The sequence below is a fragment of the Rosa rugosa genome, chromosome 5 (assembly GCF_958449725.1).
Source record: "Rosa rugosa chromosome 5, drRosRugo1.1, whole genome shotgun sequence".
Classification (NCBI taxonomy): Eukaryota; Viridiplantae; Streptophyta; class Magnoliopsida; order Rosales; family Rosaceae; genus Rosa; species Rosa rugosa.
Window position 1 is genome coordinate 14,693,330 of NC_084824.1, and position 26,439 is coordinate 14,719,768.

Here is a 26,439-nt window from a genome sequence, read left to right on the forward strand (position 1 = left end):
TGGCTTAAATTGTATGCACAGGTAAGTGATGGATTAAAAGACCATAACAATTGAATTTTATGAGTAACATAATTTCCTTTGGTCTGAAACTAGGAAACTGGCTAATGGCTACAGATTATGAGGGCAGCAAAACCCATTGTTTAGCAATTCACTCATTCAACAATAGGTATACTGAGCACAATGGAAAATGTATACAAAATGAATTATAGGAAGTTTGTACATCAGTTATTCATCTGCTAGTTCATAGAGATACTGGTATGAGATCTCCTACTCATCTTCTGGAGAACGGAAAACCCTTCTAGCCACTTCCATCAAGTTGTCCAAGAGACAGAAGATGTGCCATGTATTGCTGCAAACATATCAGTAAAAATGCCGAAGTTAAAGAGCAACGTAAGAGCAAACTCTTTCTATTTGACCTAATAAAACAATGTTTAATTCTAAACTCCATGGAATTTTTAGAGTAACTTTGAGGAATAATATGAAATTCATTTGACAAAAATCATCACTATTGTGGAGGAAGCGGCTTAAGAAGCATATAAAGGGACAGGAACATATGAATAGTTAAACAAAGAGCACATAAACTTGTAACCCATATGAATGCTTAAGCAATTTTTTCATGAATAATGAATCATGAGAGGTAACATTTCTGAAATGCTGAGGCAGATAGTTACATACGAACATGAATTCAAAATAGCAAGTATCATTACCAAAGAACCAAACATTTCAAACCATTTAATTGGAAAACTGGACGAATGCTTTAGTGAAGTATAGAATAACTTACGGCATGGTAAGCATAAGGCCCTTTCCCTTGGCGCTCAAAGTGTTTAGCCATGATGCAGTACTCGATAGGACCCCATTCTTCGGTTTCAAAACAATTACCAAGGGCAGCTTTATACAACTGGAAACAAAACCAAAGATTCAAGTATCACATCCAACACTAACCCAATACCAATCAAATCAAACACATTTAAACCCAAAAAGTAACAATCACAGTAGTCACAAACCTTAGCTTGGTCCGTCAAGAGCTCAGTTCCAGCCGGGTAAGACGCATAGAATTGGTCACCTCTGGAAAACCCAGCTCTAGTTCTGCAAAACCCAGATGGAGATTGTTAAGTATTGTCACTTTTATACGTGGTAAGGCTTCAAAATGACTTACGTGTTGCTTGTGTAAGCGTAGCTCAAGACCGCTGTGAAGCAGTAGAACCCAGTATATGACACGATTCTCCGAAACTTCTGAATCTTTAGAATGTCAAGGAAGCCATTGTAGAGCCTCATCATAGTTGGGGACTACAAAATTTGTACCAGAAAGCAAAAACCGGTGAAGCAATGTTCAGCTAGACGTTTCGTCGAACAGCTGGCGTGCGTTCAACAATGCTGGGTGCCTAATGATTATTGTGGAACACTGAAAGATGTTGGAGAGGAAACCCTTAAACTGGTGTTTGGGTGGGTAAGATTTACAATAAACTGGAACACTGAAACGGGCGGGAATCGATCGGCATAGCCCGCGTGGTTATCAAGAACTGGTACCTGGGCCTTTTATTTTCTTTTTATGAGAGAATTTCTTTGAAATTACATTCAACATAAGTACACGCAACCTAAGGTAAAAGTCACGATAAAAACAGTTACCTATTAATTAGGAATTAGGACGGCTGTCTACAACAATCGCAAAAACAAACTTATAAATCAATCAGAAGAATTGAAACCCCAAATCTATTCTAAAGGTAGAATTTTAGGGATTTTTTTTTTCTTTTTTTTTACAAATTCGTCAACATTAACTTTTCATTCCTCTTATTTTATTTTTATGAAGACTTTTCATGACCAAATGTGCGATGTAATTTATTTTTCTGTAAATGCCAACATTCCTTTTACGTACTTTATCTTTTCATGCAAACTGACAAAATATTCATTAATTGATATTTATCTCTCTTCTAATGGAGATGAATGAGTCGTCCAATGGTTTTAGGGAACAAAAATTGTTTTTTTTTTTTTTTGGCTGAAGCTCAGATGAGACACTTTACTTGTAACGTTTATCAACAACTTTTACATCTTTCACTCTAACCTTTCCCTTTTTATTTATAACCAAACCTGGTTCAAATTGTAATCAGAACCAAATTGCCACCAAGATTGGTCCTGACTCCTGAGATTTCATAGATGTAAGGCGAAAAATCAAAATCAACTACTTTTTAACTAGGTAACTATACGAATTGAAATCTTTTATATATTGTGTCTAACAAATAAGAAAAAAGCTATGGTATAAGAAAAGAAAAGAAAAAAAACAGCTAACAAATCAGGAAAAAAAAAAAACAACAGTGAATGGCACACAAACAGAACCCTATTTTAAATTTTAAGCCTCACACCATCAGAACAGAGAGAGGATTATGTCCACTATACTATCACCACCGACCAGAGCCTTTAGAACACTTAGCTTCCCCTCTGTGTATGGAGGGTACCTCAAAGAAGCATCTCCAAAAAAACCTCGACAAACAACTGCTTTCTTATGGCTGAAGGCTTCAAAAGAGAATTTCCCATGGTATGCACCCATTCCACTTTCCCCAACTCCTCCAAATGGCAAGGAGGGAACAGCGAGATGAATGGTAGTGTCATTGATAACCATACCTCCTGCAGAGATATTCCTTACAAACTGATCCTTCAGCTTCTGGTTGTTGGTAAACAAATATGCAGCAAGCGGCTTTGTTCCTGAGTTTATCAAATCAAAGCTGTCTTCTATCTTGTCAACCGTGATAATAGGTAGCAAGGGACCAAAGATCTCCTCCTGCATCATCAGGGAGTCCTGTGGGACATCGAGTAAGACGGTGGGAGCTATCCTCAAGTTGCTCGTGTCCCTTTCACCTCCATGGATGACCTTCCCAGAAACCTTATCCTCATCCAACAGATTTGTCAAGCGAGCATAGTGATTATAATTCACTATACGAGACAGATCTTTTGACTGTAGCGGATTCTTCCCATAAAAGCCATCCAATTCACTTTTCATGGCATCCACCAATTTAGAAGCAAAATCTTTTGTTGTTATAATGTAATCAGGGGAAATACAAGCCTGTCCATTATTACACCCCCACTTTCCTACAATTATCCGCCTACTTGCGACTTGTAAGTTAATGCCAGAATCAACAACAACAGGAGATTTGCCTCCAAGCTCCAAAAGATCAGGTGTAAGGTGCTTTGCAGCACTAGCCATCACAATCCTTCCCACTCTTGCGTTGCCTGTGTAACATATTTTGTCCCACTTCTGCTCCAATAGGGCAGATGTTTCAGCAACAGCCCCCTCAACAACTCTCACAGAAGAACTATCCATATACTTTCCTAATAGTTTTGCAAGCAATGACGATGTGGCAGGAGCAAGTTCTGATGGTTTTAGAACCACAGCATTACCAGCTGCAATGGCTCCAACGACTGGATCAAGGGACAACAAGAAAGGATAATTCCATGCTGAAATTACTAGTACAACACCAAGAGGCTCAGACACTATTTTAGCTGACGAAGGGAAAGTGGTCATTGAAGGTTTAGCCTTCTTTGGCTTCATCCATGACTTGAGTTGTTTGATTGCCAATTTACACGAGCTCTTTACCATGCATATCTCGTAGATTAGGGACTCGAATTCAGGCTTGGAGAGGTCGGAGTTGAGAGCGTAGACGATCTCGGCCTCGTGATCGGTGGTGAGCTTGAGGAGGCCGTTGAGCTGCGACACTCTCCATTCGTAGCTCCGAGTCTTGGAAGATGCGAAGCTGGCTCGGAGCTCCTTCGCCAGCGCCGCTGCTGCTTCTCCTTCGAACCTACCTTCGCCGCCATTGCAAGTACGGAAGAACGAGTAGGGGAAGAAGAAGGATACGTACGTGTGTGGGTTTTGTGTGAAGGCAAAGCAGAATGGTGGTGAGTCGTAATGGGGTGCGTCTATTTATAGTGAAAATCTGACTTGTGAAGAAAGCCAAAAAAGCAAAACAGATTTGGAGACAGAGAAGTGTGACTATGATAGACTCGGACTCCTGGGTCACGAATCGGATTTGGATACGGTTACAGTATTCGAGTAATATTTGGATCTAACCTGTAATTGAGCAAAATTGTGCTAATTGTTGCTCAGTTCAAGTGAAATTACTATTACTAGGATGGATATTCGTTCAAGCCTGGGGTGGGGTTGAATAAGCTTAAGTGCTTAACAATATGTCCAGCTTTTAATCGTGTGACAGGGATTGCAAAGTGGTTATAAGCCATCCCAGAACTCCTGATTCTTTAATCTTTCATATTAAACTCTATAAAAATCACACACCACTCAATAGCGGTTAGCGGTAGCAGAAAAAGATATAAAAGGCGCGAACGCAAATATAATGTTGATGCGGTGAAACCTAGGGCTGGATTCGGTTTTGAAAATGCAAAAATTCGCCGGAACCGAAACCGGAACCGACAACTAATTATCGGTTCGGGTTTTCTGTTTTTTGGAGCAAGAACCGATCTAGAACCGAACCGACCATGCTCGGGTCGGTTCCTCGGTTTTTCGGTTCCAATCTCAGTTCGGTTCCATTCTCGGTTTCTCGGTTCCAAACTCGGATCGGTTCCCAAATCGGTTCCTCGATTTTTCGACATAGAAACACTGCTTTTCAGCCGTTTCTAGTTTCCAGTTTTCAGTTTTCCTGATTTCCATACATACATTCAAATGATTCAATATATCACAATCTATTCACTCATTCAAACTCAAAACAATATCTACAATCTACATATTCATTATTCAACATCAACATAGCAAATTATCAATTTCCTGCAAACTCCCAAACTGTCAAAGCATGAAAGTGATGAAAGCATTAAACTATCAAACAATCAAAACTGAAAACTCTCAAACTGTCAAACACAAACACTCAAGCACTTTCCAGCAATACAATTATACAACTACAAACTCAAGTCTGCAAACTGCAGAACTGCAATAAATTCAATAATACACATTCCCAGCAATTAAATTGCAAACTCAAAGTCTCACATGCAGCAAATAAAAATAAACAATAAATTGAATCATTTTTTCTGCTTTTTCTTCTTGGTTGTAGGGGCTGAAGCCGAAGCCTCAGAACTCTTGGTTGCTCTGCCACTTGGTGCAGATGCAGATGCAGCAACAATAGTGTTCTTGCCCTTCTTATCATTCTCTCTAGCCTTTTTTTCATGGTCTGCACAATGTCAAAACTCAAAACAGTAAATCACATAGATTTTAAAACTAGTTTCTTGTACCATATTAAAAAATAGTAAACTAAAAACATCAAAAACACATACCAGCTTCAATCTGTTCATATGACTCCATTTCCTCTATAGTTGGAATGTACTCCAACCCCATAATGGCATCAGCCTTCAACCAATTTTGAAGACATATCAGTTTTTCAACTGTTTTTGTCACGCCCCGAATTTTAAATACAATTAAAAATCCGAAACATGAATTAATACAACTCACATAAATACAACCTGAATTTTTTTCTCAAAACAACCACACTTCACATCGCTCGATATTACATAAACCAAATCTCAAATTTGTTTATTACAGCACACTCTCACCAAATTATATTGTAAGGCTCAAATGAGCATAACTCACCTCACAATTACAATTGCTGTAAAACTAAAACAAATTCTCTAACCCGCACGATCACCGTCCTGATTCTCCTGACCTGCAGGATTACCCGCTACACCGTTTGAATAGTGTACCGGGATTGCAACAATACAAACCCGGTAAGCTTTTTGCAAAGCTCGTATGAGTAAATGAAAGGATTGCACGATTTAAAGTAACACAATCAACTCAAGCACATTTTAATTTTGTTTTGCATAAGAATTGAAGTGTACAACATCACTTCAAGCATCAATCAACTCACATCTCATCATGACTACTCAATAATAAACAACTTCTTACTCAATATATACTCACAGGCTTATGATTTATTTATATAAATCATCCCATGCAGTATATTATACTTACAGGCTTATGATTAATTATATTAATCACCCCATTCAGTATATCATACTTACAGGCTTATGATTAATTATATTAATCACCCCATTCAGTATGTCATGTCATACCCAAGGGCATATGATAACTCGTTTATCCCCCAAGCAGTATGACGGCAGACAGACTAGAGCTCTAACTGTATCGTAAAGTGTCACCTGGGCCAAGGTTCACCTTACGAATGACTGCTTTTCTCAATTCACTCGACTCTTCATTTAATTCATCTCAACGACTCAACTATCGCACTTTACTCAATTACCCATTATCATAGACAACACAACATCTAAGATAAATCACATATTCCAAGGGTAATGCTCAAAATATAACTCAGTAAATCACACCATCCAATATATATTCCACGTAAATATATATATACGTAGTCACCCACACAAGAGTGACCACTAATACCAACTATAGTTCACATGCAATAAAATCTAGAAATTCATTTTTATAGTTTAAATACATTTTACTTACCTATGGACCGTAGTCGATCAAGTCCATATAATTTAAAACAAATATTTATTTTAGTAAAACAATTTCCACAATTTCTCAATTAAATAAAATCACCGAATTTCGGTTCGTGAATGAACCATGTGCGATTTACTCACCTCGATATTCCCGCTGCGTCTTCAATTCAACACAATACACACCGAAATCGTTCACCCAAGGGAGACCGTCAATCACCTAATCACACATGACCTTAACTTAGCCAATAGCTCAAAAACATACTCAAACGACAATCCAACGGTCGGATCGAAATTAAATGATGATCCAACGGTCGGATCCTCACGGATCGCCTTTAGGATCACCCCCCAAAAATCATCACGAAGATCCAACGGTCAGATCTTCCTGAATCGTCCTTACTAACATCTTCACAAATTTATACAAAAATCCGACGGACGGATTCTCACGAATCGCCTCCCTAATCACCGTTTTGCATTTATACGAAGATCCAACGGTCGGATCTTCGCCCATGACCACACAAAGCCACTGGGACAGTCATAAGATCATCGTATCAAAACTACAAGTCCATCTGACGGTCCTAACTTCACATATCACAAATCTAACGATCGAAATCGATCGAAACTTAAAAATTCATAACTTCATCATACGATATCCAAAAATTATGAATTATATATGCAAACGATCGTATCGACACGTAGAACACAAAAATGGACAGAAACTGTCCTTGGGGTGTCCGGAGGTCGCCGGAAACCACCATCACAGTGGCGGCACCGCCACTCATCCTAAGTCAAAATTAGACAAAACTCCCAACATCAAAGTCCTTCAACTCAACTCCAATTTCACTTTTCATAACTACACCAAAGTCAGATTATAAGCCAAAAAGTAGAATTTTACCTCGCAAGTTTTGAAACCCGAAGAACCCTAGTTTCCCAATCTTCAAAATTCGATCACCCCGGATTAAATCGCTGCAAGCCTTCTTGGGGATAGCTTCTACTTCCTCTGGGCTAGAAAAGCCCTCAAAGAACTCGAGCTATAGTGGCCGGAGCTGGGAGAACCAAGGTGGCGAAGGAAGACGATTTCCAGCTCGGCTGTGCGGCTTCTCGGTCTTCTAGCGGCCACCACGATGGTTATCTCAAGTCGATGTCTTCTGGAAAGTTGTAGAAAACTTCACGGTGAGAAAAATTGCTTTTGGAATCAGGTCGATCGGAGGCCTGTAGAGGAAGATATGGCCAGACAAAGTAGAGCCCAGAAAAAGTGGGGAAGAGCGATTTCGTCTCCGACGAGGCTCTCTTCTCGACCTTGTAGAGCCTCATACAGCTCGTATTTCACTTCGATTTCTTCTACAAACTCGTAAAGGGGGTCGAGACCAGAAAAACCCACTTTGTTTCACATCAATCGGTGGCCGGATGAGGAAGAACGAAGGTGACGAAGGGAGGGGGTCGCGGCTGGGCTCGGGAGAGAAATGGGGAGAAATTTCTGGAGTTCCAGAAATTCTGTCCTCATTTGCAATATTCGGATTTTTTTTCATATTTATAGAAAATCCCAATTTTCAAATATTCGTAACTTATTCATACGAACTCCGAATATTACGTTCCATATGTTCACGAACTCGTATCGACGCGCTCTACAACTTTCATGAAGGAAGTTTTCCCAATTTCCCAATGTATAAAAAGTCAACTCCTTTGACCCCCCTAAAACGTTCAGTTTTCAAAATAAAATCGTTCGAACTAATTCCACACTCCTCTAAGCTTCGTACTCGTGTCCACGACCACGAAATCATTTCCAAAACGTCATCGGAAATTAACTTGAATTTTTCGGGTATTACAGTTTTTGGGTTTAAAGAGCTTCTGTATGGATCTATTACCCTTTTCCCAGTGCTGAAACTTGACTCACTTGCAACTGTAGACACTTGTATGGCTAATATATCTCTAGCCAATGATTGCAAGTTGGGATATTTACCTCCATTAAGCTTCCACCAATCCAAAATCTTCCAATCATCATTTTCGGTGCGGTTCGGTGCGGTTTTACGGTTCCAAATCCCAGCCCTAGTGAAACCTTCAAATTGAGGTAAAAAAATTGCGGGTCTTAATTGTTGAGGCCTAATACACAGCAACTTATTCACTTAGTGATTAGTAGTGAATATGAACAAGTATAACCAACCCAAATAGTTCGGCTATTTCTCACTAGACTCCTCTAGATGATTGCACAAGCAGTACCTAGCTAACTTGTTCACCACAGTTAAAATTGCTTCCATTTGTCTCTCTAGACAGACTAGCACTGACCTATCAATCTCTTTGACACACAAATTGTGCACACCACTTCCTCCCAATTGACATTGTGGGGTTGTCAAACATGCAAATAATATTAATTAATGAGACTTGCTAATTTACTTCAATATGAAATAAGTAAATTAGCAATTCTTAAATTTCTTTTTTATTGAAAAAAAAAATCATTCCAATAAACTACAATTACAAATCGACAACCACCACAACACCTACTAAGACATTACAACCAACGACATACATCAATGAACTAAAATAAATATCTTCAATTGAAAGAGAAGAGACTGACATGTCAAAATATTCAATGACGATGACAAGATTGGGCAACTAATTGAGCCAAATTGACCAAAATAGTCAACAATAAATGGGACAAGTAACAACAATATAGAACTATTGGGTGAGTATCCTAGAATCTCCCGATCACATCAACGCAAACTAGTAATGAAACACACAACCTTAAGCCAGTAGAAAATTGAGTTTCATTGACAACAGATCAGCTATCCAAATCCAGCCGCCCAGTGGAATTCATGACGACAATCCTAACTCGAAAGATTAAGGACTTATTTGAGATACGAAGACAAATCCAAGAACTAAAGACAACTAAAAATCTCGAACAAACAATAACTATAAACTTAAAAGAAGCCATCGGATTGTCTTGGCCTACCGCATGGCCTTCTGGTTTGAATTTCATGTTTTCCAGAATTGGTGAGACCATCCCAACCCGAATTTTTGCAGCCTTTGTTGAAGTAGATACCTATTTCAGTTTCATGGACTCTTACATTCCATGAACAATCTCAAGGGTCCTTTAGTTTTAACTTTTAAATTAGCCCTCTCAGACAATTCATTCAACATAGCTTAAGGAATTTTGGATGGATTGTCTTAACAACAAAAAGGGGAGGAGACAACTTCAGATTATGACATTGATGGATTTGTCTTTGAAATATAACAATAAAAGCTATTTTGAAAGTGCAGATTTAAGTAGGGGTGGGCGCGGTGCGGTTCGGTTTAAGGCCCAAACCGCAACCAAACCGCTTTCTTTTGGTTGGCCTATATATCAAACCGCAACCGCATTACAAAAGGGATGAACCAATTATTTCGGTTACACCATTTTTCGGTGCGGTGCGGGTCGGTTTCGGTTTGGACCGATTTATTAATTTCAACTAAAAAGAAAAGGCCAAAATCATGCTTATTTTTACCTAACAGTTTCAATAAGGCATAAATAAATTTTGAATGCATTTAGAGTCCACACAAATTGGCAAATGTCATCCAAATATCAAGCAACTTGCAGAAAGACCATATTTGAACACTTAACAAACCCATATATATATATATCAATGATCAAGCAAACATAGCAACTTATTACAAACTGAAAACCTAAACAAAAATGGATTTCTTATATATTAAAAACCAACATTTCTATCAATAGAGAAATAATAAATAAATAAAATGTAATTAAAACAAATTCGGTGCGGGTCGGTTTAAATCGGGCGGTTTATGACCCGAAACCGCAACCGAACTGCTTTTATGCGGTTCGGTGCGGTGTGATCATGAAACGACACCGTTTTAGTTCGGTGCGGTTACCGAACCCCTTTTTTCGGTGCGGTTCGGGTCGGTAACCGCATTTTCGGTATAAAGTGCCCACCCCTAGATTTAAGCAATGTCAACAATGTTATCCAACTTATCACTCTATGAAGCTAAGCCTTCAATATCAATTTATCATTTATGCCACAACCAGCCTATATATCATGATAAAAAAGTATGTTATGTACTTAGGTTACAAAGTAGATTAGTGAGTTTTAACCATAGATTCTCAACAGTTCAGCCTCCATTGAGCTTTAACTCAAATAAGAGATTAATGAAATACAATCAAATACTGAAACACACATCGATTTGACAAAACCCCAGGGTGCCAGCCAACTTGAACTGAAAAAGAGTTGTACAGGCATCATCACTTCATAAGCCTATTAGCTAACTCATGCATTTCAGTGATTTCAAAATTGTGTGAGGTATCATTTCTTAACAAGCAAACTCTAAAAACCCATAAGGCCGAAAAATACAAGCACAAACATAACTTCCAATAGACAAGCCAATTCCGAGGAATAAAACATAGGAAATTTAACCTGCTACCCGTGCTGAAGAAAAGAGCCAGCATAAAGAAATTAAACCTAAAATAACTACTTGAACTAGCACAATGGTCAATAGGAAGCCTAACCCAACACCAAACAAAGTAGGTCGATCTGCCGCGATGAAATACCCTTAGAAAGAGGGCATAAGGAACATTATATATGCGGTCCCACACCTTGGATCAACCTAGCACAATGGCCAATTAATAGAAATCCTACTCCAATACCAAACACAATAGATGATTTACCCCTATGAATGGGGCAAAAGGAATATCATAAGCCAGCGGCACCTTGCTTCAACCCAAAATATTCTACTTAATTTGCACAGCTCCACCACAAGCCACTCGACCATTGCTGGAAGCAGGAGGACAAGGAGGTCAAAGGAGATGCGCATGGCTGATAGATTTAGAGAGGACGGGAAGGCTTCGGTTGACTCTCCCTAACATTTTCAGATGTTCTTCTCGATTGCCATTTTCCAAAATTGGACTCAATATTTGATAGCTCTCATAGACTCAAAACAAAAAAAATTGCTTCACATTAATATTTCAGAGAAACAAGAGAAGCAAATAGAGAGAGAAGTACTTGAATGCAAACTTGAATGCAAACTTTACCAAGTACTGATTCTCAAATAACTTGCAACTGTGATAGCACATTAAATCCTTCATTGTCAGAGTTTTTGCACTCTGATATATTTCTGCACTCTCTGATAGCATTAAATCCTTCATTGTGATAGCATGTGAATTGAGAAACCCAAAACACAAAGCCACACACTTTCTCATCATCTAGTCAAGTGACTTGTGACCTATGCAACACTAGTGTAGTACAGTAGAACAGCTACTGTAAACAAAAAAATGGAACCCAAATTTGATGGTCATTGATTCATCCTGGCTTTGCTAGTTTGATATTGATATATCAGTCATGAAATCCTCAAGTATTGAAAATTTGAAACCCGCCTAGGAATGGGCAAATGGGGGCGGGGGCGGGGTTCCCCCATCACAGGTGCGTGAGCGGGGGCGGGGTTTCCCATTACCCATGAGGGTTCCCCAATTTTATTATTATTTTTTTTTTCAACCAAGGCATTTTTATAATTTTTCTTATTCTAAAAAAAAAAAACAAAAAGCCTATACACGGGGTGTTTTTCTTGCCCACCTTCAAGTCTTCAAGTCTTAAACGAGACGAGCCACCATGGCTGGAGGTGTTGTGCAGCCAAAAGGCGATCCGTGAGGATCCGATCGTTGTAATGACCGAGATTTTTGGTATTAATTCTTGTTTGGCGTAAATTTAATAAAGTCTTAGTTGTTACGAAATGTAGTTTCAATATATTGGCGTAAATGGGTTTTGATCCGTGAGGATCAGGCCGTCCGATCGACTTTTACTTTTGATATATTGATCGTAGAAGTGTTCCGATGACTATGTGTGGTCCCGGATGAGGATCCGACCGTTGGATCATCGAATAATTTTGTGAGGAATATTCTAAAGGCAACCTGGGACGATCCAACCGTTGGATCTTCGTATAATTTTGAGAGGATGATCCTAAGGGCGATCCGTGAGGATTCAATCGTTGGATCATCGTATAAATTGGTAAAGATGATCCTCTAGGCGATCCGTGAGGATCCGACCGTTAGATCGTCGTATAATTGTGATTTGTGAATTGTATGCTGAGTTAAGATCGTATGTGATTAGGTGCTTGACGGAATTACATTGACCGATCATTTGTGATTTTGTGATCGTATGCTATTTTGAAATTTTCTATTTTCTAAAAAGATAGCAAATAGAAAATTTCAAAATAGAAAAACAAAAAAGTTCATATAGAGAAAATGGCAAATGCAGGGGCGGGGGCAGGACGGGGAATGCTCCATTTGAAAATATCCCCAAATGGGGAACGGGGGCGTGGGGGAAATTTGGGGCAGGGGCGGGGGTGGGGGAATCCCCCGTTTGCCCATTCCTAAACCCGCCTTATTGCATTTAAGCATTGTCTTTTGAAATGTTGACAAAATTTAATTACATATGTATTCTGTAGCGAGCATGCAGTGATTCTTGTTTAAGATGGTCTCTATATTTTCTTACATTCAGATTCTTCTACCCGTAATTTTACAATTAAACAAAAAATATTAATGATCCGTTCTGTCGTTACAGCCCAAAGAGCTGTCCGTTGATAATAAAAATGGGTAGAGAGACGTAGTTTTTTTTTTTTTGAAATTAATGAAAACTTCATTAATAATTACCAAAGGGAGAAAACCCAATGGGAGGAGCCCAAAACAAGGCCCAATTACAAATAAACCCAACAAGGAAAATTACAACTCAACCATAATCCACATGGATAGGGCAAAAGAGTGTAACCCTAAAAATTAAATAAAACATCATCTCCTACAATAATAACACAGCCGCAGTCGCCCAAGCTATCCCGCACAGCCGCCGCCAGGGGCCAAGAGGTCACGAGAAGTGCCAAATCGAAGGGATGATAACCGAAAAGCTGCTGCCAGTAAAATCCCAAAACGCAGATCCATACAAAACCAAAGTTTAAGGGGATGAGAGAATGGAACCAACACCAAACAATAACTATCTCTAATCCACCAAAGAGACTCAAACCAGGGAGGAAACGAAACCACCGAAATAGGACATAAGCCAATAGCAAAGAAAAAATCCAATGGTTAATGGGGGGTGAAACACCCATGCGTGAGCACCCATACACCTCTAGGTAAGTGTTTCTCACTTTTAAGAGGTAGTGACGACAACCTTCAAGGAGTAGGCCTTTGGTAGAAGGAGGGGAGCTAATGTGAGGTACTGGATGAGGGGAATCATGGAGGTTTATGGATCTGAAAAGTTTTTGGAATGGTCGGCACAGAAATGAGGAACCAGGTCCTCTGGAACTGAACATATGCTAGCAAAATCACCACAAAATGGGTGTAATCACCACAGAGAGTGTAAGAGAATCAAGGAAAAACGATTAAGAACAAGGGAAAAAGAAAAGAGAGGCCAAAGAGAAGCCGTCGATCTAGATCCGGAGGAATCCAGATTTGGGCAAGAGAGAAGGGGGAGGGAGATTGGTGTTTTCAGATCTGTTTTCTCTCTCTAGTTTTAGAGAGAGAAGCTCTCGAAAGAAAAGACCTATAGAGATGTAGTTTAATTGGGTTGTAGAAGCACGTTTTAATACATTTTGGAGAAGAATGTGAGTATGTGACAGCTGCTTCTTTGGTAATCACTTATCACATCTAAAGAGCTTAGATTATAGCTTAAACATCTAAGTTTATTTTAATATTCAATTGACCCCTCAGCTTACTCTAACATATTGATGTCTTAAGAGAATTGCTCAATGGATAAAATATCTTTCTGAGTTTGATCAGTGTCCCTATAGGCCTATATATGTTATATATAAAGCCAATTTGTGTTTAGTCTATTTCATATTAACTCCATCTTCATGTGTTACGAAATTGGACAAAATTCAGCATGAGTTGTGAAATTGGACAAAATTTAACACGTGTTACGAAATTGAATATTTCAAAAATACGAATTTACTTTTATAAGTTGTGCACATGTTCATCTTTAGACCTCGTTTGGTTCACAGAATTGAGACTCAGGAAAGGAAAGTCATTACTTTCTTTTGTTTGGTAACCACAAACTCTAGAAATACTTTCATGACGGAGGGGAAAGTAGGGGAAAATCATTCCACTCAGACCCCATGGGATTGATTTTCCCTTCCCATTTCCCAACATTTATTATAAAAGTTTTTGGATAACAATACCCTCTCTTGCATAAAAATTGGTGTACTTTCAAATTTTTATGATGTTGTTTTTATTTTAAAATACAAGGGTATTATTGAAACATTTATATTTTTACTTTCCTTACCTGCACCAACCAAACACCGGAAGGGAAATCAAATGGTATTTCTTGAATACTTTCCCTGCTTTACCAAACAGAGGAAAGGAAACCTGACAAGAACTTTAGTTTCTCTTCCTCATAGGAAAGACATGCAAGGGAATTGATTTCCCTTCCGTAAACCAAACGAGACCTTAAAGTAGAGAAATTGATAGTAAACCTCACGAAAACACCAAAGCGCATGTTTATTGTTCATAAACTATCAATATGTTAGTCAATGAAACATTATTCCAAGCAAAATCCGATAGTTCTATGTTAAATTTGTCCCAATCACGTTTTCATTCAACACGCTTCGTGTTTCAAACAAAACTTCGTAGTAAAAGCTATACTAAGCAACACGCCTCAACCATCCTCATCACTTCGAACTCAAAATTTCACATCTCCAAATTGAGGTCCTATGTCTTCTTGTCTAATGTCTAGCTGGACAGATCTACACCAATACAACTTTTGAGGTCGAAATTGAAACACTGTTTGAGGCCAGAACCTATTAATTTGCAGACACAAAATCGAATATGACGAGGTAAAGGAAACATCCAAAAAGATACCCTCCTTTTTTCTACAATATAATTGGAGCCAGCCAAGAAGCATTAGCTAACAAACAAATTCAACAAACCGACCCAAGATTAAACACGGCCAGAAACTTTGTTTTGTTTTGGCATCAGATTCAGATTCAAACAAGAACAATAATTTTGTTTCCCACTTTACCTCAAAAATATCCTCATAGCTGGAAATTACATTATTGAACAAAGACTCTAACCTAGTCTAGCTGACTTGATCAACGGCCAGGATCTTCAGCAACCCGGCGTAGTCGACGCCTTGAGTTTCATCGCCGCCGCCCAATCTGATCATGGCCGCAATGTCGTCGTCGGTGGCCGGAAACCCAGCCAAGTTCATGTAGCTCTTTAAATCTTCGTGGCTGAGCCTGCCGTCGCCGTCGCGGTCCATGAACTTGAACACGTCCTCCATGACGCCGCCAGCGGCCGAGGGTTTCTGACAGGCGAGCACGCGCTCGAACTCATCGTACTCGACGAAGCCGTCGGAGTTGGAGTCGGCGGCGGACATCATCGCCCGGATGAGGCTCTCGTCGGCGCCGGAGCTGGAGAATCCGGCGTAGAAGGTGCGGAGATCGTCCTTGCTGATCTTGCCGTCGCGGTCGGCGTCGAGGACGTCGAATGCGGGGCGGAGGTCGGAGGACGAGGACGAAGAGGTCAACGTCGTCGACGCTAGGGTTCGGCCGGTGGGACACATACTTTGATCGGGAAACGGGGAAGCGCGGAAATATCGAAGAGGACGTCGTGAATGAGAAAATGAATTGACTAGAGGAGAGGAGGGGTTGTGGGGTATTTATAGAGAGTTTAGAGAGAGAGAGAGAGAGAGAGAGAGAGAGAGAGAGATGGGCTTATGGCTTGGTGCGCAAGATTGTTGGGGGTGGGCCCGGGAGGATGTGGGCTGGAAATTTCGACGTGGGAGTTTGGGGGTTGATTACGTAGCGGGTGATGTCACGAGGCTTTAGGGAGGGGTGTATGTATCATTTCGGGATTCTGTTGAAGTGGACTGGTCGGTTTGTCTTTGGCAAGAATTATAGAGGGTATGGTCAACAAATGTGTGTGTTCCTGGATTTTTTGGAACGCTCCGGTGCGATATTTTGGGGGCATGAGTCGGCGTGAAACAGACCGACCGATTGTTTCAGTTCGATCAGTTTGGTTTGGTTTGAGTCATTTTGATCACTGCGTAGTTTGGCTAAAATAAAACTCATCAGTCCAAATGTGGTTGACAATAGTTTTCGAATTGTTAATAGAATTAGTATTAAGAGCATCTTTAGCAATGCTAGCCATTTTTTAGTTAAATTTTAGCTAAAGTAGCTAAAAAAGTTATTTTTAAGAACTCAAAATGAATGTTTTAAATTATAGAGAGTCTCATCTCGCTCTCTATATTTAGGAGCGAGATAGCTAAAAGTTATAATAGAGAGTCACTTAGGAGTCTGGTGCAGCTGCTAAAATAGATAAAAAGCTAAACATACTCTCTAAAATAGCTAAGGAGTAAAAATAGAAAGTCTGTTAAAGATGCTCTAAAATGAAAGAATTCATATTGGAAGTTCCAAATTTTTTTGAAATACAATACTATTATTTAACCTTAGCATGTGAGCACGGGCTTAATCTCTGATTCTCTATTATGTAACTAAGCATTTGGGCCACAAAATGACCTTTCAAAGTTTCAATAATGCATGTAACCAAGAAAAAAAAAAGTTTCAATAATGCAAAATGGTGAATGGCATCAAATTCTGTCCACCACTTTCAATTCGGAGCACATACTTGGCATATGCTAATGTTGTCATCATCTGAAATTTATATTTTGTTGAATTATACTAATCAAGTAAAGAGTCACAACCATTTCTATTCTCCACCTCAATTTTTGCTAGCTGCAGTTGCAGCTGAACATTGTATTATGTAATTCTTCTAAATCTCAATAAGGCTGACATCGTTTTATCTCAAAAAAAGCTTCATTGTGTTACTTTTGAACATCCATACAATTAACTATCCTTATATATTTTCTCATAGATATATATTATTTGAAGAGATCGTCCAAAATTAATTATGTAACTATGAGATCGAATGCACTCTTTAAAATCTGCGTCTGGTTAAGGCGCATGGTTCACAATGGCATTAGCTAATGATGCACATGATGAAAAGAAAAAATTAACTAAGGCCTAATATGAGCCATTTTGGAAAACATAACACTAATAAGTAATAACTAATGAGGAATCAGAAAATTCATAGTAAAGGAAGGAACTCCTAAATAGCTTTTTTCTTTTGGTTAACGAAGAAGCTTGATATATGTTTACCTTCATGCAGCTTTTGCAGTCTTTCTTCTTCACATCTCTCTGATAGTATATTTTTTTTGGGGAATTTGATTCTACACCCAAATTCACACACACCTTTTAGATTAAACTCATCTATAAGATTGTTTTAATATACACCCAAACCTATTAATTAGGTTTATCTAAAAAAAAAACTATTAAATAAGATAAATATTAAAACTCATTGTTGTTAAGAAATACTAAAGCTGCCACCATCCCCAAACTTTCTGCAGATGCTAATTTTGAAACGGTTGGGCAAAGACATCGCCCAGAATTAATCAACTCTTGATTCCAGCAATTGAAATCAATACCTGGGTTGGAGATTATGTAATCTCCACATTCAAAAGCCTAATCTAAATCAATACCTGGGTTGGAGGTTATGTAATCTCCACATTCAAAAGCTGGAATTATAGGTGCCTAAGTCATTCTCTGAATGATTTAGGTACAAATTGTGAACTCCCTAAATGATAGGTACCTAAATCATTTGCTTATGTTAAAACCCACACGATGTTTAACACCTGAATGATAGACAAAATTATGCAATTTTACCTATGGTTCATTCTACCTAAGTTATTCCCTGATTGATAGGTACCTAAATCATTTGCTTATGTTAAAACTCACATGATATTTAACACATGTACGTATGATAGGAAAAATTATACAGTTAGGCCTATGGTTCATCTAGAAATACCAAAATTAGCAAGTGAAAGTTAATGACAAGGGTGTTGGATTATTCTATTTCATTTCCGGTAAATGAGGTGAAATGAATATTTTACTAAAAAGTCAACAGCTATAGTTGATGAATATTTTACCTATTCAATCATAAGGGTAAAAATTTTCAAAAAAAAAATCATAAGGGTAAAATAGTTAAACTAAAAAAACATGAAAAAAATCATAATTACAAACTTAAAACCTATAAGGAATGTTTAATTATGTAAATGGGTGTATCAAGTGCATATTAAATAGTAATAGACAATACAATGAACCCTAGCCGCTATGGCTTGGGATTCCATTATCGGCGTCCATCTCCGAAGCAAAGCGAATTTCTCCTCTCCGCCGCTCGAAGCTGTTTTGCAGCCTTCCAACATCAACCATGGGTGACAAATACCCAAGCGAACCTGCACTCCACGGGCATGTCCTCTAGTCGGGATGAGTTCAAGGAGGATGTTGTGGGAATTGGTTGGAGGATGCGACCAGCAAGAGGGCGTCTCAAGGCCCTGAAAGACTGTGACAGACTCAAGGAGGAAGATCAAAATTGGTGTCACCGATCTTTGGCGTGGAATAGGGTGGACTGGATCTCGGCCTCTGAGGCTTGTAGGCAACGCAGTGCTTTTAATATTCTTATGGAGGTGAGAGCGGTGAAGAGAAGAGCACCGCTGGGTCGATTTTGGATGGGTGTTGAAAGTGGCGGAAGGGCGCTCAGAGTTAAGGTTTTCCGGTCTGTCGGGGCTCGATGTACAACGATGATTGATTTCATGCTTCGATCTGCCGGAATGATGGTGATAGGCGGCGCACACCGATTGAAGGCGGTGAACATGGCGGCCATCGCTGATGAGGCAGGATGGGTGCCCATATCAGTTGGGAGGCCCAACTCTAATTGGGTGCCCAAACTGACCCTAAAGCCCATATCACTTCTGAGGCCCAAACCAATGCTGATGGCCAATTGGGTGTCCTCAGTTTTTGGGAATGTTGCTTGGATTTGGGCTCATTCGTGGACTAGAATCACGAGCTCTTATTCCCTAGGATTTCGTATTTGGGACCCCGGTGGCTTCATTCAACAATCTACGTCTATGTTTGACTTTGTTAGCCTACAGATTATGATGTTTTCTCTTTACATCCTGATAATGTAAGCTTCTGGCGCACCGCAATTGAGCGCATTGACAAATGAAGTTTTCTCGCAAAATTATCTCTTTGTAGGGAAGTGTTGTAGCTTGTTAGGCTCCTTGTTTAAGTGAGCTTTAATGTCTTAAGTGAATGGTGCATGATTCCCGTTTCTGGGAAATTTGTAAGTGCCGTTCTGGCTTGCGATTATCAATGAAATCTTCATTTACTCAAAAAAAAAAATTTATGTAAATGGGTGTAGATTAAAAGAAAATATAGGAATGAGTTTTTCCTAATAGGAGCTTCATTTTTTGGGTTTTTTTTTTTCTTCTAATTTTCTCTATTTTCTTCCTCATTGCATGCCTCCCTCTCTTGTTTCCTGGCCTCAATCATTGGAGTAATTTGTTCCTTCCTCTCTGCCTTCCGTCTCTCAAATTCTGCCCTTCTACGATCCACATCTTTTCCTTGAAGATTGTCAGTTTAATTGTTATCTGCAACAAAAAGCATATGGTATAAGGCCAGAAATATAAAATAAATGCAATATGAATTGTAAAGGAAAGAGTGAGACAGGAGTCACATGACAATGCAGTCATTAAGGAGTCGAAAGCAACGGAAAACAGAAGCTGAAAAAAGGGCAAAGGCCCAACTTTGAAAGGTCTCAAAGTTATTTAGCACGTAAAAAGGAAACAACGAAAAAAAAAAAAAAAAACACCAAAATTGCGCATATGTATGGGGTTTTACACATAAAAAGTTGATAAACTTGACCTTCCATGCAAAATTGCAATAGTCATAACTAAATGAGACCAAAATTGTCCTTAACTCCTTACCCCTTCAGAATTACTGGTCCAGCTGTTGTGGGAGCTAAGTAAGGAGGAGTGAACTCCTTCAAACCCAGAGCACTCTGAGCTGTTGATTAGAATGTGTCAAAAGAATGATCAAGGACTAGAGACATAGGAAGAACTGAATGTAGGACCAGAACTTGTTACTTGCCTATAATGTCAATGACGGTTCTTCCATTTGTGTATCGCCCGGTAGGCTTTCCGAAATCGATGCCATTGGGAGGATAATCAGCCTTGGAGAGTGAGGGAATGTAGTTGTTGTCTCCAACTTCAACCAGAGAATCCCCAAACACAAAATTAGCAGTTGTTTCTTTTGCCAAACAAATTCTCCACAGTGCAAAAATTATGCCAAGAACGAATTTTCCATCAAAAAATATGCTACCCATTATAAAGATCTTGCAAAAGGGTATCTCAAATTTCTCAAAACAAATACTATACTTCAGATGAAGTTTGAAAGGAGCAACAGCCCTCTTTATGTAGATATATTTACAATCACTTCAGCGAAACACATTATTAAGAGCATGAAAAACAGTTAAACGGGACCAGAGTAGAGCAACCTCTTCTTGTCAATATCTAAATTCAATCATAGGCCTAAAATGGTAAGAGTTAGAAGTTAGCAACAGCATTGAATTAAATGCAGTGAAAATGTAGCAACTAACCCGTTTGAGAAGAACTGTTGAGGGAGTTTCCAAGTGAAAGAAGTAGATTCAAGTATCTAACCCACCGTGGAGTCCGAGAGTGTAACTGTAAGAAAGTTTCAAAGTCAGAGCAGTAAAATACTAAAAATGCGATATTCCATGTGAAATTTAATACAATAATTCAGATTCTGCACTGGTATTGAGGTTTTTTGTTACCCTAAAGCTTGAGCTACATTCGTTCTTGCAATTGCAGAATTGCAGGTTACCATTAATTTCATCCTTGTCGTGAAGTGGAGGCAGCGGCCAATCTGTATGCATTTACAGAATACAGATGCCTTTGATTTATGGAGTTTGCAGCTGTGCCTCTGTAACTGTAAGCTTGACAACATCTAGACGATCATTACCTTCTTTAAGGTCTTTTAGTTTCTTGTTATAGTACTTCATATTTATGATGAGGTTGTCCCAACCAATAAACTAACTTCAATCTATGTTTTTATCGTTTATGTATGGATTTTTTTTTTATATTTTTTTTGAGAATATGGATGAAATACTTAAATACCTCAATTTCTGATTTTAATTAACTCTAACAAGTTATAGGTCCATTTGCTTCATTATTGGTCACATTTTCTGACGTTCTGAAACTCCAATTACCTCAACAGTAAATTTTTGAGAAAAATCCTCAAATGGTACATGAATTAAGGTTCAATGCACATTTTGGTACCTATATCATTAAAACTACCCTCGTAATATCTGAAATATTGCCCCGTTAGTTATTTTAGTACCTCTGTCTACTTTACCATTAAATTGCTTATGTGGCACACTTTTTTAGTAATAAAGACAGGGGCAAAACAGTTATTTCACAAAATTTGAAAATTAGATAAAATAAAATTCTTAAAATAATTAAAAGAAACCAAAATATGAAAGAATAAAAATAAAACCCACTCGAGAAATCGTATTCAGTTTTCAACTACATGGTTGAAATCTAGGTATAAAATAATTTTTTTTTTCCAGCTTTTATTTTTGGGTACATAATTAAAGAAAATTAATGACAAAAAAAAACCAAAAAAATTAACAAATACGTGTAAATATTATATTGACTCAAAGATAACATATTTGTTTTGTGAAAAAAAAAAAAACAAATAATATATATGTTATAAATAAAATTTGATTTGACAGTTTTACCCCTATTTTAAATAGCAAACTAGACGGAAGTACTAAATTGGCTAAAAGAGAAATAGTCCAAGTAATACAAAAATAGTTTTAAAGATTTAAGTACCATTTGAAGATTTTTCCCAATTAAGTTTTCATTCGTGATATTTTAGTGTGTAGGAAAGAGAGCCATAATAAACCTATTTCAAAATAGTGCAATGCCATGTACTAATCTGGAAGTAAGGGAGGAATATTGTCATATTGGATATGTGTGTGACTACCATATATGTTTTACTATAACACATGGTCTTAGAGCCTATATAACTCTTTGAATTGGTGTCTCTTGCCGCCATCGATGCTTTTGCAAGACATTCTGGTGATTCTTTCGAACAATGTTAATTATGATCATTTTTTTATTTTACTAGAACGTATATTCTACCTTTTGAATAGAAGGTAGCACATAAATAAACAAATAGAGTATGGAGTCAATACCATCTAATTAATTATGTTGCCTTAAGGGGAAGATAGATTATTGTGCTGGTTATCCGTGTTAACACGCTATGCTAGCATTTAATTATTCTTACCTAATAGTTTACGTGTCTATTTAATTTATTTAATTTTCTCTCTTTTTTTTTTTTTTGAAAGAGAATTGTCCGTTCATTGATAGAGCCACATAACGATCCACTTTAGTGAGGTTGTCAAAAAGAGTCATTACCTAAGTAAACCCACATTTTCAAGTTATTAAGCCTGACTAGAAAACCCTTGCTACTCTCATGGAAGACTACAAATAGATTTTCAAGGTTAATGTTACAAATTGAACAATTGATGAACTTATGTGATCAATGCATACAACCATACGACACATTACACGGGCCTAAAAAGAACACACACATTGAAACTAGAAAACTCATCCACCACCGCCATCCTGTGCTAGCTAGGGAAAACCCTTCACCCAACTAGGCCCGAACATGAGATTTTAAAGTCCAAGGCAAAAACTGTAAAATGGTCCCATATTTTTACATACATATAAGGAAAAAATTACATACCACACACATGGTGCTACATAAGATTCAAACACTCAACCACAAATGTAAAAATTACATGTTTTACCGTTGGAACATAGAACATATTACATGATGCATATTTACACTAGATAATGTTTGTATAGGAGTCAACTTTAAATTGAACCTATTTTCCGATACAAAACGGTCGAAGGCTTGAGGCGGCCGCCTCTTTTGGCTCACCTCAGCTCCAGCCTCGCCCAACCAAGTGGACACTGATATGGCCCCCAACCAATTACAAAACCAAAGGGAAAAGAAGGAAAAAGATGTGTGTTTTTAAATAATAGTAGTAAAGAATAAAGATATTTAGCAAAATTGAGTCAAATTTTTTTTTTGTTTTTTTTTTTGATGAAATTTTTTTTTTTGTTGAATATAGATGTAAATACCTGAAGAACTATGTTGTCGTGGCCGGTTGTTTCTAGGTCATCTTCAAAAAATGTTGATCGGCCATGATCTCTAATAGGAAGAAAAAATCCTCATAGCTTTCGGTTAGTTTGAACAGGTCTCTTATAGTACAAAATTGATTGAACATGAACGTTTTACTTAGTGAGTGTAAAAAGTAGGGTTAAAATCAAAACTGGCCTAGTTTTTGATTCCTTCATATACAATCAAGTGATGAAATGAATCAAAGCTCTAATAAAGCATTTAATCCCAGGCTCCCGGCCTGTTGGTCACATTTATTTTGGGTTAAACTTCAGAACATGTAAAGTTGAATGAACCAGACTTTACACCAAAAAAAAAAAAAGTTGAACCAGACCTGTTAAAAAGAAAAAATTTCGAACAGAGAGATAATGTGGCTTATTACAACAAATAGTCGAACCATAATTAGACCCTTTTAGGCATTTCTTACACTTGCAACTTTCCATTCTCTCCAGCTGCAACGTTGCTACTACTCTATAAACAACGCTCTATGTTTTATGAACCAACCACCATTTGAGTGCAGATCAAGAAGCTTGGAGAAGTTGCACTACATTCATGGGTGAAATATCACAGGAGTTCCCATACAAGAGACGCCTTGCTATGATCATATTAGAAGCATCAGAAGGATGGTAAGCATCCCAAAACACATACTTCGACCGGTCCACGCAAACTTTTGATGGCTGAGGACCGCATGGAATTAGACCCCCGTAGCGCCCTGCTACTCTGCAGCATGCAGAGTTTGCATTCTCGAAACCTGTTAATGGAACAAGACTAGTCAGTCTCGTTATCTTCAAGCAAATTATCAGTGAAAACTCACAGCACTAAGTCTCACCATATGATATGTAGTTCTCAATAATGTCTTCCACAATACTATAAACATCTGCATAAACAAAATTGGCCGTAGGAAGGTTCTTGTTTAGCTCGGTGACAAGGGTCCTGAGCTTGGCATTGAATGACCGTGCTAGTTGATTCGAAAATTCCACACAGCTCTCTGGATCAGCTTGATTTACTTCCCTCTGATAAGGTATACACCCAATAGGTCCTACATTTACCACAACCATCTTCCTTGCACCCAAATTGTACAGTCTCTGCATTTCATAACAAATCTATGTTAATAAAACTGAAACATACAACCATAGTACAATATGAATGACTAGGTATTTCTCATCATAACAGGCAATTAATAGCTTAATGTATCCTAAACTCAAAGTACAATATATGGGGAAGCATTATTAGAGTTATGATAAAGAAAAATGTTTACTGTAATTTGTAGTCTGAGTCTTGCGATCAAAATGCCAACAAAGGTTTCCGGAGGTATCGACTTCCTCTCCGTCTCAGATATAATTGGCGCCAAGTAGTTATTGATGAAATCATTCGAGCCGATTGTTACTGAGAACAGAGCTCTTCTAAGTAACTTTAGAGCTGCAGGAAGATCGATTCTTGAGATAATGTCTTGCCTGGTATTTGCAAAGTTATCTATCTGTGCATCCAAGTTTATTCTACCAACCTACCAAAGATTACATATGATTTATATTTCATTAGCTTAATGTATACGTTTAATATGATCAAATGAAATTGATTGAAAAGCAGAGAAGAATCCTTACAAATATTTTTCCTGTTTCATTAAGAATTCCACCTCCACCTGAAGCATAGTTAACACCACTCAGAATTACTGGTCCAGCTGTTGTGGGAGCTAAGTAAGGAGGAGTGAACCCCTTAAAACCAAGAGTCTGACCTGTTGATTAGAATGTGTCAAAAGAATGATGAAGGACTAGAGACAAAGGATGAACTGAATGTAGGACCAGAACTTGTTACTTGCCTATAATGTCAATGATGGTTCTTCCATTTGTGTATCTCCCGGTAGGCTTTCCAAAATCGATTCCATTGGGAGGATAATCAGCCTTGGAGAGAGTCACAATATAGTTGTTGTTCCCCACTTCAACTAGAGAATCGCCAAACACAAAATTAGCAGGAGTTTCTTTTGCTGAACACATTCTCCAGAGTGCAAAAACAATGCCAAGAATGAATTTTCCATTTGAAAATAGGCCACCCATTACAGAGATCTTGCAAAAGGGTATCTCAAATTTCTCAAAACCAATACTATTCTTCAGATGAAGCTTGAAAGGAGCAACAGCCCGGCCTCTTTATGTAGATAAAATCATACAATCATTTCATCGAACACGTTATTGAGAGCATGAAATACAGTTAAACTGGACCAGAGTTAGGCTTATGAACCTATACTTTTTAGGTCTTTGTAGAGAAACTTGTGCCTGTCAATATCTACATTCATAGGCCTAACATGGTGAGATTTAGAACTTAGAAGTTAGCAGAAGCAATGAATTGAATGCAGTGCAAACTTAGCAACTTACCCCGTGAGAACAGAGCTGTTCTGAGAGTTTCGAAGTGATCGAAAAAGGAAGTATCTTCAAGTTGCAATCCCACAGTGGAGTCCGTGAGTGTAATTGTATAGAAGTTTCAAAGTCAGAAAATAAAGAATTCTTAGAATGTGAAGAAGTGTTTTTTTTAATACAAATTGATGAATGATTACAACATTTTATACAGCTAATCCCCTCTAACTATAGTAATACATATCTAGTTAATAACTACTTGATACAGCAAATCACCTAACAATAAGTATTCTAGATCATGTAGGATTTGATTCCTCAATACTCCCCCTCAAGATAGAGTGTATGTTGATTACACCTATCTTGCTCAAGAGAATAGTGAACTGTTTAGAACTCAGCGGCTTGGTGAACAAGTCGGCTAGCTGCTCCTGTGTTTTGACATGAACGGTCTGAACCAATCCTCTTTGTACCTTTTCCCGGACAACGTGACAATCGATTTCAATGTGCTTCGTCCGCTCATGAAAAAATGGATTTGATGCTATATGAATTGCAGCCTGATTGTCACATAATAATCTGA

The 26,439-nt window shown here is 38.2% G+C and overlaps 5 protein-coding genes and 1 long non-coding RNA gene across 6 annotated transcripts; all 6 read right to left on the reverse strand.

Moving 5' to 3' along the window:
* Window positions 1–26: 26 nt before the first annotated feature.
* On the reverse strand, window positions 27–1,732 carry LOC133710583 (uncharacterized). Its single transcript, XM_062136689.1, has 4 exons — window positions 1,157–1,732; window positions 1,005–1,086; window positions 782–898; window positions 27–349 (listed from the first exon to the last, which is right to left on the reverse strand). Exons 1-4 carry the CDS (start codon window positions 1,276–1,278, stop codon window positions 299–301), a joined length of 372 nt encoding a protein of 123 aa, XP_061992673.1. The 5' UTR covers window positions 1,279–1,732; the 3' UTR covers window positions 27–298.
* A 566-nt stretch (window positions 1,733–2,298) lies between these two features.
* On the reverse strand, window positions 2,299–4,227 carry LOC133711242 (aldehyde dehydrogenase family 3 member H1-like). The gene is made up of 2 exons (XM_062137397.1): window positions 4,140–4,227; window positions 2,299–3,909 (listed from the first exon to the last, which is right to left on the reverse strand). The coding sequence occupies exons 1-2, from the start codon at window positions 4,225–4,227 to the stop codon at window positions 2,360–2,362; spliced, it is 1,638 nt and encodes a 545-aa protein (XP_061993381.1). The 3' UTR covers window positions 2,299–2,359.
* A 1,163-nt stretch (window positions 4,228–5,390) lies between these two features.
* On the reverse strand, window positions 5,391–7,934 carry LOC133710989 (uncharacterized). Its single transcript, XR_009846991.1, has 3 exons — window positions 7,346–7,934; window positions 6,595–6,670; window positions 5,391–5,669 (listed from the first exon to the last, which is right to left on the reverse strand). It is a non-coding gene; the product is annotated as an uncharacterized LOC133710989 (long non-coding RNA).
* A 7,311-nt stretch (window positions 7,935–15,245) lies between these two features.
* LOC133710571 (calcium-binding protein CP1) lies at window positions 15,246–16,051 on the reverse strand. Its single transcript, XM_062136676.1, has one exon. It carries the CDS (start codon window positions 15,978–15,980, stop codon window positions 15,495–15,497), a length of 486 nt encoding a protein of 161 aa, XP_061992660.1. The 5' UTR covers window positions 15,981–16,051; the 3' UTR covers window positions 15,246–15,494.
* A 3,748-nt stretch (window positions 16,052–19,799) lies between these two features.
* LOC133711244 (GDSL esterase/lipase At4g16220-like) lies at window positions 19,800–20,635 on the reverse strand. The gene is made up of 3 exons (XM_062137398.1): window positions 20,401–20,635; window positions 20,252–20,316; window positions 19,800–19,901 (listed from the first exon to the last, which is right to left on the reverse strand). The coding sequence occupies exons 1-3, from the start codon at window positions 20,633–20,635 to the stop codon at window positions 19,800–19,802; spliced, it is 402 nt and encodes a 133-aa protein (XP_061993382.1).
* A 3,140-nt stretch (window positions 20,636–23,775) lies between these two features.
* On the reverse strand, window positions 23,776–25,955 carry LOC133712510 (GDSL esterase/lipase At4g16230-like). The gene is made up of 6 exons (XM_062138617.1): window positions 25,887–25,955; window positions 25,337–25,797; window positions 25,122–25,252; window positions 24,779–25,024; window positions 24,350–24,605; window positions 23,776–24,271 (listed from the first exon to the last, which is right to left on the reverse strand). Exons 2-6 carry the CDS (start codon window positions 25,569–25,571, stop codon window positions 24,042–24,044), a joined length of 1,098 nt encoding a protein of 365 aa, XP_061994601.1. The 5' UTR covers window positions 25,572–25,797; window positions 25,887–25,955; the 3' UTR covers window positions 23,776–24,041.
* Window positions 25,956–26,439: the final 484 nt, after the last annotated feature.

What these genes read in the sequence shown, in the direction of transcription:
- LOC133710583 (XM_062136689.1), bottom strand. Translation starts at nt 1,278, where the DNA reads ATGATGAGGCTCTACAATGGCTTCCTTGACATTCTAAAGATTCAGAAG. An exon ending in TCTTGACGGACCAAGCTAAG is followed by an intron (nt 899 to 1,004) that starts GTTTGTGACTAC and finishes TTTTGTTTCCAG; the next exon opens with TTGTATAAAGCTGCCCTTGG. An exon ending in GGCCTTATGCTTACCATGCC is followed by an intron (nt 350 to 781) that starts GTAAGTTATTCT and finishes ATATGTTTGCAG; the next exon opens with CAATACATGGCACATCTTCT.
- LOC133711244 (XM_062137398.1), bottom strand. Translation starts at nt 20,635, where the DNA reads ATGGGTAGCATATTTTTTGATGGAAAATTCGTTCTTGGCATAATTTTT. An exon ending in AACCGTCATTGACATTATAG is followed by an intron (nt 20,317 to 20,400) that starts GCAAGTAACAAG and finishes TCTAATCAACAG; the next exon opens with CTCAGAGTGCTCTGGGTTTG. An exon ending in CTCCCACAACAGCTGGACCA is followed by an intron (nt 19,902 to 20,251) that starts GTAATTCTGAAG and finishes TTTTTGTTGCAG; the next exon opens with ATAACAATTAAACTGACAAT.
- LOC133711242 (XM_062137397.1), bottom strand. Translation starts at nt 4,227, where the DNA reads ATGGCTTATAACCACTTTGCAATCCCTGTCACACGATTAAAAGCTGGA. An exon ending in CTTATTCAACCCCACCCCAG is followed by an intron (nt 3,910 to 4,139) that starts GCTTGAACGAAT and finishes CACTATAAATAG; the next exon opens with ACGCACCCCATTACGACTCA.
- LOC133710571 (XM_062136676.1), bottom strand. Translation starts at nt 15,980, where the DNA reads ATGTGTCCCACCGGCCGAACCCTAGCGTCGACGACGTTGACCTCTTCG.
- LOC133712510 (XM_062138617.1), bottom strand. Translation starts at nt 25,571, where the DNA reads ATGGGTGGCCTATTTTCAAATGGAAAATTCATTCTTGGCATTGTTTTT. An exon ending in AACCATCATTGACATTATAG is followed by an intron (nt 25,253 to 25,336) that starts GCAAGTAACAAG and finishes TCTAATCAACAG; the next exon opens with GTCAGACTCTTGGTTTTAAG. An exon ending in GACTCAGACTACAAATTACA is followed by an intron (nt 24,606 to 24,778) that starts GTAAACATTTTT and finishes TATGAAATGCAG; the next exon opens with AGACTGTACAATTTGGGTGC.